This window comes from Salvelinus namaycush, chromosome 38, assembly GCF_016432855.1.
Source record: "Salvelinus namaycush isolate Seneca chromosome 38, SaNama_1.0, whole genome shotgun sequence".
Classification (NCBI taxonomy): domain Eukaryota; kingdom Metazoa; phylum Chordata; class Actinopteri; order Salmoniformes; family Salmonidae; genus Salvelinus; species Salvelinus namaycush.
Genome location: NC_052344.1, coordinates 8,124,395 through 8,139,972, shown reverse-complemented (window position 1 = coordinate 8,139,972; position 15,578 = coordinate 8,124,395). Strand labels below are relative to the sequence as shown.

At 42.9% G+C, this 15,578-nt stretch overlaps 1 protein-coding gene across 1 annotated transcript; it reads left to right on the top strand.

The window, feature by feature from the left end:
• The first annotated feature begins 1,374 nt into the window (after positions 1-1,374).
• Positions 1,375-14,512, top strand: LOC120032005 (kelch domain-containing protein 10-like). The gene is made up of 9 exons (XM_038977911.1): positions 1,375-1,759; positions 7,085-7,306; positions 8,502-8,656; positions 10,823-10,971; positions 11,162-11,246; positions 11,864-11,930; positions 12,027-12,074; positions 12,563-12,702; positions 13,236-14,512. Exons 1-9 carry the CDS (start codon positions 1,675-1,677, stop codon positions 13,443-13,445), a joined length of 1,161 nt encoding a protein of 386 aa, XP_038833839.1. The 5' UTR covers positions 1,375-1,674; the 3' UTR covers positions 13,446-14,512.
• The last annotated feature ends 1,066 nt before the right edge of the window (positions 14,513-15,578 follow it).

Here is a 15,578-nt window from a genome sequence, read left to right as displayed (position 1 = left end):
GACATAACACCAGCCCCAAGGACCATTGGGGTATGTTGTAGAATGCTGGCTGGCGAGTTATATGTACAATGTGAGTATTGTCTTCTCTGTTTGCAGTCTGTTGTGGCAAGTGGCGGATTTAGGTATAGGCGACATGGGCAGCCGCCCTGGGCGGCATCTTGTTGGGGGCGGCAGGGGGCGGCCGCAAAAATTTGGATTGGTGACATTTACGCGATCGGTTTTCTATCGCTCATTTTCAAGTCACGTCAATGATATCATGTCACCGTGTGGGACTGTGGGTCAATTAACCTTGTCGGAGTGGGTCGCCCTGATTCAAGTTTGTGAGCTAGGCAGGCTATTGCCTGGGAAGGTCTTCCACTCAGAAGTACGAGATGGGGAGGGGGCGGGGGTAGGTTGACCTCAGGTCTCCCCACTGGAAGCCCAAGGTAGGGGGAGCGGGGGAATCTATCAAATAGTGCACCTCTAACTTTGTACAGTACTAATTCAATTAGTAAAATCAGTCACACTACAAAATGTTACCAAATAAAACACAATTAATTCATGATACTGTGAATATATAGTTTCACAGACATATTGTTGAAGGGGTGGTTCCCCTCAGGGAGCCATATAAGCTAGAACCACACCTGGTTGTGGCTGTAACTCTGGCAATAAGCACAGCCATCCAGGACAGGGAGGGTAAGGAAGTCATTGCCATCCAATCAGTTCTGTTACCCTGAGAAAGTGAATTGACAGATAGATGCATTTTGTCTTCATATAATTTCATATTGTGGAATTTAAATGATCAACAGGCCAATGTTTAAAACGTAAATGCTTCTTTCAATAAATAAAATGTATTTCCCTCTTGTTTATTTTCAGCTCGATGTTGTCCAGAAATCCAAGAGCGAATATCCAACACTTCTTCTAGGGTTTTATGACTATTGTCAGTGATGTGCTTTTGCTTCATGAATTGATGGTGTCAATAAAGTGTTTTCGTCCCTGATGAATATTTTCCTCCTCAACAATTTCATGTGGCCAAGGTATGAATAAATGCATTTTCATTTGACTTTAAGCCTTCTTCTATTAACCAAGTCACAGTGACACAGTATTAGTAATTGGTAATTCATGCTTAATCCATCATTATGAAACATATGCCAAACTTTTTGCATTAAATCCAAGTAATTTATGGACAATTAGAAAAATAGGACCATCTATGAACTATGCAAAGCGCTCAATTATGCACCCTGGCTTGAAAATAAATTATTTCCAACATAGTATGTACCTCGCCCCGCCCATAATTTGGTCGTCACTAGTTATCACAGCCACAAAGTACTAAACCCCGCCCATTACTTAAATGTATCTTCTCAAAATATGATTTTAAACCTAACTCTAACCTAATCCACACTGCCAACCTTATGTCTAACCTTAGCCTTACATTAAGACCAAAAAGAAAACGTTTGTTTTCATTAATATTTACGATGGCTGTGGTAACTAGTGGAAACCCAATAACTTTCCTACGCGATGCACATCAATAACAGGCTCTCTGATTGGTCAGGGATACATGAACGGTGCATTTGTAAATGGCTTTCCTTGGGAATAATGTAATGTTGTATTTGTTGTAATGTATTATCAGCACCTTAAAGCATTTTGTCGCAATTTTGAGTAACATTTTGTTGATCGTCTTGGATCTGGAAAACGATGTCGGCCGCAGAAGGCGATCGCAGTTCGGAACAACTGAATAAATTCGAGAAACTGACAGTGAGGCCTCCAGTCAGAGTAGCAGGTCAGTCAAAAACAACATGTAGCATATCTAGCTAGCTAACGTTAGCCATATTACTAAGAGACCTGTCCGCTGGTAACGTTACTGTTATGAAACCAATTCAATGAATATGTTTGACAAAGTCCGCTAATCTTGATTGCAGAGGATAACTGGGTTTTTGTGCTATTGACATTGAAAGGCAAGATGTTTAACCAAATGTAACAATAGCGGCGACCTAGGTAGCTAACTAGTTAGCCTCTGTCTGAACCACTAACTAGCTAACGTTACCTAGGTAGGTAATTAACTATCTATGTTTATTTTGGTTTGGTCAGAGAGCAATAAACCATGGAAACACCGTTTAAGAATAAAATATGAACGTAAACAATCTCATATTAGCCTAATCTACTAACGTTATTAGCTGGATTGCAAATGTTTTAGCTGACTAACGTTAATTCTAGCTAACATTATTTCACATATGTCATTTTTTTGCGCTTCATGTTGTTGGCTGAACCAGAATCTGTCTTTACAGGAGACGTTCATTAATAAGGCCAGATTCTGGGTCAGTTGTTGGCTATACAAATGCTTGATGCATAACGTTCGCTAGACTGACATCATGATTATGGAAAGATGGTTGGTGGTCGACTCATCTGCAGAAATGCTCAACTCCAGGTGATCCTCCATCCTTGCAAAAAAAATCTGTTTAGTAGAACGTGATTCATACATTTAACTGAAGCTATTGACCACGGTATTGATTGATTTACAGTATGCGAATGACCTCGACACTGACTCCAAACCACCAAGATGAGAAATTGATCATATTTCATTATACACATCATCACATTATTTTGGTCCTCAGGCATTAGGCCTTCTATTGTTGGCAATACACAGGAATATAATCTAATGCTGTTTAATAATCACATATATACTGATGCCGGATGGATTTGTGTTTGTTACATCAAGGACTGCATCCGGAGCCCCAGGTACTGTGGTCCATAGTCCAACAGTTGTTAGCCAGCTGGCGGCAACCCTTGTTCATAGTAACATAGAGCTCGCCAGCTTGTAGTCCTAAATACCGGAAATCAGTTACATCTGGTTCGTTCAGCAATTCCTATGGTGGGAAAGAATGGGGTTTTGGAATAAACACTGAAAATAAGGTCTGAGGTTAACACAGGCTTAGGAGATCTTATGTTTTTTCCCCCCCTATGAGATAATATCAGTCAATTAACAGGACCTTTATGAATTATGAATTATGAAGACTATGTGCTTGTTTTGATTAAATAAATGCTTAAAGTGACATTAGCTAATGAAGATTATCACAAAATGTATAAGATCTCCTCAGCCTGTGTTTACCACAGACCTTATTTTCTCTGTTTATCAATATAAATTCCCCATAGGCTTTGGCTAATGAGCCATGGCGGAGTTAGTGCCTACAAAAAGACGCCATTACTATTGCTCTCTGTAGGTATAGTTGTATGTGGCCTACTATTTAGCTGTTGTGCAATATCTAGGCAATGCCTTCCTTCTTCTAAAATTATGTTGAGTGTGTGTGCACGAAGGACATGTGCTAATGAGAATGCATGCTGTAGAAAGAGGCTAGGCTACATGCTGTAGAAAGAGGCAAGGCTACATGCTGTAGAAAGAGGATAGGCCACATGCAGTAGAAAGAGGCTAGGCTACATGCTGTAGAAAGAGGCTAGGCTACATGCTGTAGAAAGAGGCTAGGCTACATGCTGTAGAAAGAGGATAGGCTACATGCTGTAGAAAGAGGCTAGGCTGCATGCTGTAGAAGGAGGCTAGGCTGCATGCTGTAGAAGGAGGCTAGGCTGCATGCTGTAGAAAGAGGCTAGGCTGCATGCTGTAGAAAGAGGCTAGGCTACATGCTGTAGAAAGAGGATAGGCTACATGCTGTAGAAAGAGGCTAGGCTACATGCTAGGCTGCATGCTGTAGAAAGAGGATAGGCTACATGTTGTAGAAAGAGGCTAGGCTACATGCTGTAGAAAGAGGCTAGGCTACATGTATGCCAATGTACATGCACTCTTCTCTGTAACTCATGATCACTGAGCAGATGTAATCCTAGACTGATTTTCAGCGGCTGGTGAAATGTGCTACTGTACAGACACAGAAACACTTATAGATCGTATGTCCAGATAAGCTTATGTATGTTTCTTTCAATGCGTGGACATTGAGTGACATTGAAAAAAGCCACCTAGCAACATAGAGAGGACATGAGTGCCTGGGCAATATAAAGCCAGGCTGTCAGACCAGCTCACAAAGTTGAATGCATGGGGATGTTTAGGTCCTGGGAGAACAGAATGCACGGGGATGTTTAGGGCCTGGGAGAACAGAATACATGGGATGTTTAGGGCCTGGGAGAACAGAATACATGGGGATGTTTAGGGCCTGGGAGAACAGAATACATGGGGATGTTTAGGGCCTGGGAGAACAGAATACATGGGATGTTTAGGGCCTGGGAGAACAGAATACATGGGATGTTTAGGGCCTGGGAGAACAGAATGCATGGGGATGTTTAGGGCCTGGGAGAACAAAATGCATGGGGATGTTTAGGGCCTGGGAAAATAGAATGCATGGGGATGTTTAGGGCTTGGGAGAACAGAATGCATGGGGATGTTTAGGGCCTGGGAGAACAGAATGCATGGGGATGTTTAGGGCCTGGGAGAACAAAATGCATGGGGATGTTTAGGGCCTGGGAAAATAGAATGCATGGGGATGTTTAGGGCCTGGGAGAACAACAGTGTGACAGGAACTGGGCCAATGGACAGTGACAGTGGGATTTGGTAGCAGAGCTTGGGTGCGAGCCAGCCTCTTGAGCTTGGCACTGTCTGTCTGCTGATGGACAAAACACATGCCTGGTCCATTATACTGCATTATACAACGGCATCACCATCCCCACTCGGTTCGTGCTATGTGAAAGTGGCATTGAATGGTGGAATGTTCTCAAACCTAGAATAGATGTGTTGGTTTAAATGCAGAAGACACATTTCGGTTGAATGCATTCAGTTGTGCAACTGACTAGGTTTCCCCTTTCCCTTGACCTAAGGTAGCCTAGGTCCTGTACTTCATTAAAGTATAGCATTTTTGGATTCTAGTAGAGTGGATTTGATCATGCCTGCCCTACATTGAGACTGAAGATGAAGAATGACCTGTGCTCAACCCATTTCTTATCTCGTCTTTTAGCTTGTTAGTTGAGTGTCGTTTTGGCATGGTAAAGCTTTATCTCGGTCTCAAGCCTGGCGCTGAGAGTATCAGTGTTTCACATATGGTGTGAATGGACAAGTACCTGACAAAATAAACCAAACACTTGAGTCAATAAGGGATATAAAGTATATTGAAAGCAGGTGATTCCACACAGGTGGAGTTGCAGAGTTAATTAAGGAATTAACATCCCATCATGCATAGGGTCATGTATAGAAATTCCAATTATTTTGACTACCATGCATGGCTAGAAGAAGAGATCTCAGGAACTTTGAAAGAGGGGTCTCAAAAGAGCATAGGGGGTTTAAAGGGTGGTGTGTGTGTGTGTCTGTCAGATCTCAACCTAATTGAACACTTATGGGAGATTCTGGAGCGGTGCTTAAGATGGTATTTTCCACCACCATCAACAAAACACAAAATTAGGTAATTTCTTGTGGAAGAATGGTGTCGCATCCCTCCAATAGAGTTCCAGACACTTGTAGGATCTATGCTAAAGCGCATTGAAGCTGTTGTGGTGGCCCAACACCCTGTTATAAACAAACCAGTAACATTCTAGGTCTCTGGAATGAGTGTTCCTTTCTCTTGTACACAGTGTGCTGCAGAAATGGGTTATTCTGTTTAGCACGGACTCTCGCTATGCTGTTGGACATGGGAAACATGTTTTGGATAGCTTGCCCTCTGTAGTTCACACTGCAACCCACGGTCTCTGAAAAATGACTACCCTGTAAACAATGTCCTGGGTTCTGTTAGCCTAACCTAGGATCTGCATCTAATCACAACATCATCATGGTGCTATGTTAGAAGAGGCCATTTTGACCCCCTTGAGTCATTAGGGACCCCTTGCTCTGCTGCTGATGTTTAAGAAACAAGTGGTTGATGTGTGTGTTACTGACCGACTGCCGACTCTGATTGTGGTGACGGGCCCTAAGAAAATTAGTATGGCCTTTAGGTTGGGTGTGAGTGTGTCTGGGCGAGTTCGTTTTGCATGCCCCGGATGGGCAGACCCTTCCATTGGTCCTTCCATTTTAGACCATTTCATTGATCATTAAGTGAACTCTCCACCCACCCGGGTCACCGGGCCATGAAAAACACACTCGCCTTATGTTAGTGTCTTTTTGTCACCTTCCAGCACCCACCCATTTTGTTGATTCTCTCTGACTATCAGCTCAGTCAGTAGAGCATGGCGCTTGCAACGCCAGGGTTGTGGGTTCGATTCCCATGGGGGATCAGTACTTACAAATATACGAAAATGTATCCACTCACTACTGTAAATGTCTCTGGATAAGAGAGTCTGGTAAATTATTAGAATGTAAGAATCGGCGTGTTCTCTACGTGCCAGCTGCCAGTCTAATAGCTGACTACTCGCCCTAATCCTTATGTGGCTGGCTACTTAATTGATGCATCCAAATGAGAATTGAACTTTTTTCATTATGTTGGCTGGGAACACTGGTATCAGCTGCAGTGTTGCAGGTTATGGACCAAATGCCCAGCCTAGGAATTAGGCTATTGGTGGTGAGCTCTGTGTTTTTACTGCAGAGAGGAAAGTCATGCAGCTGAAAGGTGAAGGTGGCAGGGCTCTTGTGATCTCTCTTGGTGGACAGTCACTGTGGAAAAGAGCGCCCCATCGGTGGGACCTTTTGAAAGTTGTGTTCCTAAGTCTGAGCCGTTTTGTTTTCAGTGAATCCACACACATACTTTGTTTTTCTATCCCTGTGGGGACCAAACATTTATTCCCATCAAAAATACTATTTTCCTAACCCTGATTCTATCCCTTAAGCTAAGCCTAAAATATCCTTTGCCTTATTGGGGACTTGGGAAATGTCCCCACAAGGGAACATTTTCCTTGTTTTTCTATGTTTTGGTAAGTTTACCAGAATCTTGCAGCTCTATAAACTAGTCAAGCTGTCCTGTTTACATCTTCTAGTTAGAACAGTTTATATTTTTTGATCAACTTTTATTATCATGGCAGCATGATGTGAACCCATGAAGATTAACACAGGACTGATGAACGATGGCCAACTAGGCTATGTGTGATTCCTGTAGTTGTAGCCCGCTGTAGCTTAACATCTCTCTCCACCTTGTCCCTTACTGTCATCCTCCTCCTAATACCTCTACCACTCTGTACCACCCCACAGGCCTCCATATGCCCCCAGCTCGGAGCGGGCATCGCTGCGTGGCAGACAACACCAACCTGTACGTGTTCGGGGGGTATAATCCGGACTATGATGAGTCGGGCGGCCAGGAGAACGAGGACTACCCGCTGTTCAGGGAGCTGTGGAGGTACCACTTTGCCACGGGCACCTGGCAGCAGATCCGTACAGAGGGCTACATGCCCACCGAGCTGGCTTCCATGTCAGGTAAGGGAACCAGTAGGATTGTTTTTTTCAGGTATGGAATTTAAAGGGACACTACAGTGAAAATGATCTTTTAGTAGTATCTTCAGGTACCGAAGGGTATTATGTTCAGGGGTACTGAAGGGTATTATGTTCAGGAGTACTGAAGGGTATTATGTTCAGGAGTACTGAAGGGTATTATGTTCAGGGGTACTGAAGGGTATTATGTTCAGGGGTACTGAAGGGTATTATGTTCAGGGGTACTGAAGGGTATTAGGTTCAGGAGTCCCGTGTGGCTCAGTTGGTGTTGTGTAGTGGCTTTGCTGGCATGCATATAAAAACTTGTTTTGTTTTAATTTGCCCCACCAAGATTTACATGCTAAAATCGCCACTGATCTGCAGTATAAATGTAGTTCATTGAGCAGACTTAGCACAGATTTGACAGTCATTCAGTACAAATGAAATACCAGGGCCCATCTACTGTAGTAATTTACCCTGGACATTTATGAATGGAAAACTCAGGTTGCAGTATTTACTTTTTCATTTCCAATGCATGTAATCCATCAATAACAACTTAATACAGTATGGTCACTTCTTATCAAGAGGGTACAATTAAATATCCTAGAATTCTCCACATCTAAAATGTTTAATTAAATCAAACCAATTGTGATTGTATGAAAGAATGCTTGAATGAACAAGCACTGCCAATGAGATGCTGGTGGGGGTTAAACTGATTTAGAACCCAGTCACTTGTGACGAGTTTTGGTTAGTAAAATATGATTTAGCTAACTCATTGATGTATTAAATCACGAAAGAGCATTTCTACACCTCATTAACATCAAATGGACTGTTTGATAAATAATTGGTCTGTGGATGATTTTTCGGTTTTACCTCGTCATCCCATGATATTATGACCTCAGAAGACAATGGATTATCAAGTTTAGTGATTTGGTGAAAAGCCTCCAGATGGACAATCCCACCTGCTGTCAGACCGCTGGGTATAGTGTCCAGTAGCCATGACAATGGGAGGGACTTCAAATCTAATTTTATTGGTTGAAAACACATATTTAGCTAATGTTATTTTGGGTGTAGCGAAATGCTTGTAAAATAAGTCCAGTAAGAAACACTTTGTTTTCCGTTGCAAAATGTCTTAAGGTTTTGCTACTGTGTGCCCTAATGAACACGACCCAGCTTAAACCCTCAGTATTGTGTCCCTCAGCTGTTTTACATGGAAACAATCTGCTGGTGTTTGGTGGCACTGGGATTCCCTTTGGGGAAAACAACGGGAATGACGTCCACGTCTGCAACGTCAAGTACAAGCGGTGGTCGCTGCTCAACTGCCGAGGGAAGAAGCCCAACCGAATCTACGGACAGGTAGGCCAATCAAATCTGGCATTACTGGCTCATCTCTGATTATCTTCTCTACTGGTTCTGTCTGCCACTGCCTCCTTGGCTTGCTCTGGACTCTTCTGAGGTTTAGGCCTACACTCCGTTTCCTGTTAAAGGGCACTTCCGCCACTTTTCAACCTCATTCATTATCTCCAGTACCATATCAGTGTAATCAGACACCTTGACTTTTTCCACATTTTGTTAGGTTACAGCCTTATTCTAAAATGGATTAAACAAATATTTTACTCTCATCAATCTACACACAATACCCCATAATGACAAAGCAGAAACAAAAACAAAAAAAAGTTTGCTTAAAAAAAAGTTTATCACATTTACGTAAGTATACAGACCCTTTACTCAGTACTTTGTTGAAGCACCTTTGGTAGCGATTATAGCCTCGAGTCTTCTTGGGTATGACGCTGCAAGCTTGGCAAACCTGTATTTGGGGAGTTTCTCCCATTCTTCTCTGTAGATCCTCTCAAACTCGGTCAGGTTAGATGGGGAGTGTCACTGCACAGCTATTTTCAGGTCTCCAGAGATGATCGATCGGGTACAAGTCCGAGCTCTGGCTGGGCCACTCAAGGACATTCAGAGACTTGTCCCGAAGCCACTCCTGCATTGTGTTGGCTGTATGCTTAGGGTTGTTGTCCTGTTGGAAGGTGAACCTTCGCCCCAGTCTGAGGTCCTGAGCACTCTGGTGCAGGTTTTCATCAAGGATCTCGCTACTTTTCTCCGTTCATCTTTGCCTCCATCCTGACTAGTCTCCCAGTCCCTGCCGCTGAAAAACATCTTCACAGCATGATTCTGCCACCACCGTGCTTCACCGTAAGGATAGTGCCAGGTTTCATCTAGACGTGGCGCTTGGCATTCAGGCTAAACAGTTCAATCTTGGTTTCATCAGACCAGAGAATTTTGTTTCTCATGGTCTGAGAGTCTTTGGGTGCCTTTTGGCAAACTCCAAGTGGCTGTCATCTGCCTTTTTACTGAGGAGTGGATTCCGTCTGGCCACTCTACCATAAAGGCCTAATTGGTGGAGTGCTGCAGAGATGGTTGTCCTTCTGGAAGTTTCTCCCATCTCCACAGAGGAACTCTAGAGCTCTGTCAGAGTGACCATCTGGTTCTTGGCCACCTCCCTGACCAAGACCCTTCTCCCCCAATTGCTCAGTTTGGCTGGGCAGCCAGCTCTAGGAAGAGTCTTGGTGGTTCCAAACTTCTTCCATTAAAGAATGATGGAGGCCACTGTGTTCTTGGGGATCTTGAATGCTGGAGAAATGTTTTGGTACCCTTTCCGAGATCTGTGCCTTAACACAATCCTGTTTCGGAGCTCTACGGATAATTCCTTCGACCTCATGGCTTGGTATTTGCTCTGACATGCACGGTCAACTGTGGGGCCTTATATAGACAGGTGTGTTCCTTTCCAAATCATGTCCAATCAATTGAATTTACCCCAGGTGGACTCCAATCAAGTTGTAGAAACTTCTCAAGGATGATCAATGGAAACAGGATGCACCTGAGCTCAATTTGGAGTCTCATAGCAAAGGGTCTGAATACTTAATACATTTTATAATAAGGCTGTAACATAACAAAATGTGGAAGGTTCAAGTCACTGTATGTGAAAACAGCACCTTTCTGTGATCTGTAGTTAAAACACAAGAAGGGTCCTGAAAAAACTGCTTCTCTGTGACATCACAGGGTAGGATTAATGGTGAAACAAGGGATTTTCAAAGCCTGCAACGCGTTTCTAGCCAGAGGGAGGTTTTTTTCTTGCTGCCCACGTCACCGTGAATCTCATAGTGTTTGAAAATCACAGTTTTTCAAAATGTTTTAACTTTTGATGATGTCATTGGATATAACTTTTTAACGTCATATTTAGTTCTACAAAATGTAGAAATGCACTGTTTTCACTTGTAGACACTGGTATTGAGTTGGAGGTAATGAACATTAGATTAGAAAGCTCTTATGCACTTTGATATGCATTTGTAAAATTTGAATAAAATCTGATTGACTTAACTAGAAGGCATTAAAGAATCCCAGGGGAGCATATTATATAGCAAAAGTAGATATAGGCAATCCTTGCAAATAAAAATATTTATTGTTGTTGATTTCCATTAAAGTTTGATTTGGTAGCCATTTTGTTTCTCTCTCCCCAAGGCGATGGCCATCATTAACAGCTTCCTGTATGTATTTGGGGGAACAACGGGCTACATCTACAGCACAGACCTGCACAGACTGGACCTGAACACTAGAGAGTGGATCCACCTCAAACCCAACAACCCACCAGACGACCTGCCTGAGGAACGGTGAGCATCACGCCTTAATCGGTCCCACTGGATCATGTCATTGTCCCTCCCTGTTTCAGTCCAATTTCTTCTGTTTGGTGTCTAGTGAATACACCCCAGTCACTGGGTAGCATGACCTGACTTATTCCTTTCAGCTCCTAGAGGAGCAGAGGGCCTCATAAGTAATGAGTCACGTCTGTTTGTGTCACAGGTACAGACATGAAATAGCACACGACCGCCAGAGGATATACATCCTGGGAGGAGGGACCTCCTGGACCTCCTATCCTCTGGACAAGGTAGTACACCAATCTGTCATCAACATACATATGGTCCCGTGTGGCTCAGTTGGTAGAGCATGGCGCTTGCAACGCCAGGGTTGTGGGTTCAATTCCCACGGGGGGACCAGGGTTCAATTCCCACGGGGGGACCAGGATGAATATGTATGAACTTTCCAATTTGTAAGTCGCTCTGGATAAGAGCGTCTGCTAAATGACTTAAATGTAAATGTAAACATAAACCTGTGGTAGTTTGTGGCCCTGTTCCAATCACTTTCACCTATCCATCCAATTCATATCTGTGATAACTTCAAGGAAGGTCAGAAGAATGATCGTAAACCTGTGATGGTAGTGAGTCTGACTAGGCAAACAGACAGCTAATCTGGGTCATTTGGTCACTTGGTGGTTTTCAGGCTATTTTTAGTGCTGTAAAGCCATAAAGATCGATGAAGCAGCGACTTCTGTCACTGAGTGAGGCTGGGTTGTGAGGCTGGGTTGTGAGGCTGGGTTGTGAGGCTGGGTTGTGAGGCTGGGTTGTGAGGCTGGGTTGTGAGGCTGGGTTGTGAGGCTGGGTTATGTGGCCGGGTTATGTTTGTGTGTGTTGGAGGTGAACTAATTTCCTCTTTTTTTTGTACCAGATACATGCGTACAACCTGGAGACAAACTCCTGGGAGGAGATCTCCACCAAGCCTCATGATAAAATAGGTTTGTGTTTGATGTTTTAATAGAAAACGAATGTGCTGTCTATGGGTATTTTTCTTCACATATCACTACTCATCCAATTGCTTTGGGTTTTGACAGGGTACCCTGCTCCCAGGAGATGTCACAGCTGTGTGCAGATACGGAACGGTGAGATTCTTCTAATTTTATTCCATAGCAGTAGTATTACAATGTTTGTACAGGAGGTATAGTGGTATCGTTGCCCACTCCGGACCACTTAACCTAAAAGGACAGTCATTTAGAAAGTGTACTTTCATCGGTGCCCATCAAACCGATACTGGTATTTTTCCAACAACCACATGCATTTACACTTTCGGCTAAAGATTTTACATTTGAGAAAAAATGTTTTAAAAAAAATCCTAGGTCAGGATTCATTGTTTGAATGGTAAGATGCCAATCATTTGAGAGTTGGTGGTTGTTTTAACGGTGGTGGTTTTATCAGAGCCACTTTCAGAAGTCTTCATTAGTCTGCTTCTGTCTGCCTCCGCATCTCATTCAACAGTTCCATTCAATGAAGTCTCAAATAGGGTTTGGAGAGAAAAAAAGAGGTCATTTTCATCATCCCATCAATATATTCTAACTGGTCTCAGTCTAACCCATGATGTTGTGTGTCTCAGATGTGTTTCTATGCGGAGGTTACAACGGTGAAGTCATAGTGGCTGATCTGTGGAAGATCAACCTACAGACGTTCCAGTGGACCAAGCTCCCAGCAGTGATGCCTGAGCCAGCCTATTTCCACTGTGCTGCTGTGACCCCGGTCAGTAGGGCACTACACCAGAGGAAAGCTCAGCTGTTTATTATGTAGTAGTTGATGTAGAACTGTCATAGTGTCCCATTCAGTTTATACGCATTTCGCTGGTTTCAAGATCTAGCATAGTAGACTTAAAAGGAAACGCCACTCAAAAACTACCAATGTTGATACAGTCCCAAAATGTTTTGCATGTCAGCAGTCAAACTTCAAAGATATTGGACTTTCAAGAAGCAAAGTGTCACTTGACGATGTTCCTTTAATAAGGTGCTATGTCTCCTTAACCCCTCTCTACTACCTCATTTCAGAACTCATTTGTAAGTCTCTTCATCTCTCTGGCCTAAGCCCATTTGTTTCCAATCCAACTAGCTTTATTGGCACGATTAGTCAGTATATTCTTACACTGCCAAAACAAGAACACAGGATCATCCTAAATCAATAACCACAATTCAATATCCCGCTCATATTTCACTCACTCTCTCTGTGCGACTGACTGTTGCATGGCGATAAAGGTTTCTGATTGTGATCTTCTCTCCGGTCAGGCTGGCTGCATGTACATCCACGGTGGTGTGGTGAACATCCACGAGAACAAGCGGACTGGCTCCCTGTTTAAGATCTGGCTGGTGGTGCCCAGCCTGCTGGAGCTGTGCTGGGAGCGTCTGCTCAAGGCCCACCCCCAGCTGGCTCAGTTGCCCACAATGCAGCTCCTCCACCTGGGCCTCACACAGGAACTCATCGAGCGCTTGAAATAAAGGAGGATGGATGGATGGACGGGAGGAGATGTCGGACGGAGAACACAGGATTTATTTTTAAGGGGGTCGCCTTGAAGGAGTTGATGGTCCCTCTGCCTACGTAGCCCCGCCTTAAAACCAAAAACAATGGGATGCCTTTTTTCTTTTTGCGTTTGGACGTCTGATGATTTTAAAGGGAATCCAAGTGGAATGTTTCTTGACCCCGCCCCATTCCCCCGTCTCACCCCCATTCCCCGTCTCACCCCCACACGCCTCTAGCCTCTCAATCCGCCTGCCTACAGACCCAGTGCAGACCCAGAAATCATTTGCTCCACGGCTTTCAGATTCACGACGACCCTCACTACTTCCTCATTTTATATTGGCCTTCATGACTTTAATAAGAAAGACATTTCAGAGGAATGATTATTTATTTGAAGGACGTTTATTTGTATGTATTTTCACGAGACATCCTGTTCGGCTTTTCTCTCACATTTATTTTCTCTCTACATACAATTAGGAAAGTTGGCATGTTTTTGTGTGACAAGGGGAAGGTAGTATTGGTACCACCCTCATGCCAGACTTAGACGGAGGTTGTCGTCAGCACTTTTTCCTATTCAAGGCTTATTATTAACAGATAGTGTCTGATTTTAATAGTTTATGTGTGAAGAACAGACTGATGCTACTGTAGTTGGGTCTCTAATAGACCCCTTCCCTTTCACCTAATACCCATTTAACACTTATCTGATATGCATTCAGGTATCTCGGATATACGTACAGGTATTTGGAACAATTATCTCTGATATACAGTTCTCTGTGATAGTTATCTGTATCAGTGTCCCAAATTGCACCCTATTCTCTCTGTAGTGCACTATTTTTGACCAAGGGACTTATATCCACCATAGTAGAAACATAATATCAATGGAAAATGGGTAAGAGTCAAAACACCTGGTCTCCATTCATTCTGAACTGTATCAGTCACTTTAGTATGCTTGTGGTAAGTCCATTTGTAAACTAAATCATCCCATCACTGTGAATATGGTGCTCCTTAAATGTTTTTATTTAAATAAAATTTTCAATTTCTGTTCCAACTTTTACTCCATCTTTGCTAATAGAACATAAATAAACAGATTTTGGGGGATCTGTTTTAAGTAGAATACTAACATTGATCTGATTCAGTGCCTTTCCCAAAGTTTCAATGATATTGAAGTACCACAACCTAGAAAGGAGAAGGAAACATGAGTAATGGTTTAGCTTGATCCAAACATACTGACCATCTAAAAATGACTCCCATTTGGGATCATTTCTCCTTCTCTATAATTTCCCCTCACATTAAAGATAACATATGCATCACTTGTCAGATCAGTCAACAATGCATTGCTGAATCTTTTCATTCTGTGCCCTTTCCAAACACATTGAACTGCTCCATTGTCAAGCAATCATTGGACAAATAGTTAAAGCAGCAATAATGTGGGAATATGTATTTATGCTGCTGTATTTATGGATGACTTAGAGTTCATGTATGTTGTACTTGGGGTCTGAATCTGAACAGTATTCTGCTGTTAAGGCTCAATGTATGCAGACAGAGTGCCAGGGTCAGATAATCAACACAGTTCAGATTATATGCTGAGTTGGGGACGTGGTTTAACGCCAAATATTATGGCACCTTGAATTCAATGCCATTAAAATCTGCCTTGTGGAACAAAATTGTATTTATTGATCGTTGCCAAGGGGGTAGTTTAAAATGTTAATGAAAACCCATGATTCCCTACTCCCCATCAAGGAAATGCCTAAATCTGTGCCTGTCCTCATTTTATTACACCTCTTCTCCGCATGATGTCATTAGTCACCTTTTAAGTTGGAAAAGTCATCTCCCTTGGACTTGAATCCTTGCTGTGCAGCAAATGGTTTTTAGGCGATCGCTGAATTGATAATTGTATTTGTGAATGTTTTGTTTCGATTGTTGACAAGTCAATAAACATGTACTGTAAATAGTTTGGTATCACCTTCGTTTGCTTAGCCTGGTCACAGATCTGTTTGTGCGGTCTTGCCGATGGTTGTTGAAGCAAGACAGCACAAACCGATCTGGGAATGGTTTGTCTGCTTCAACAGTAATGGTAACTGGCATGGAATGAGCTGTCATCCTTGCATGAACCC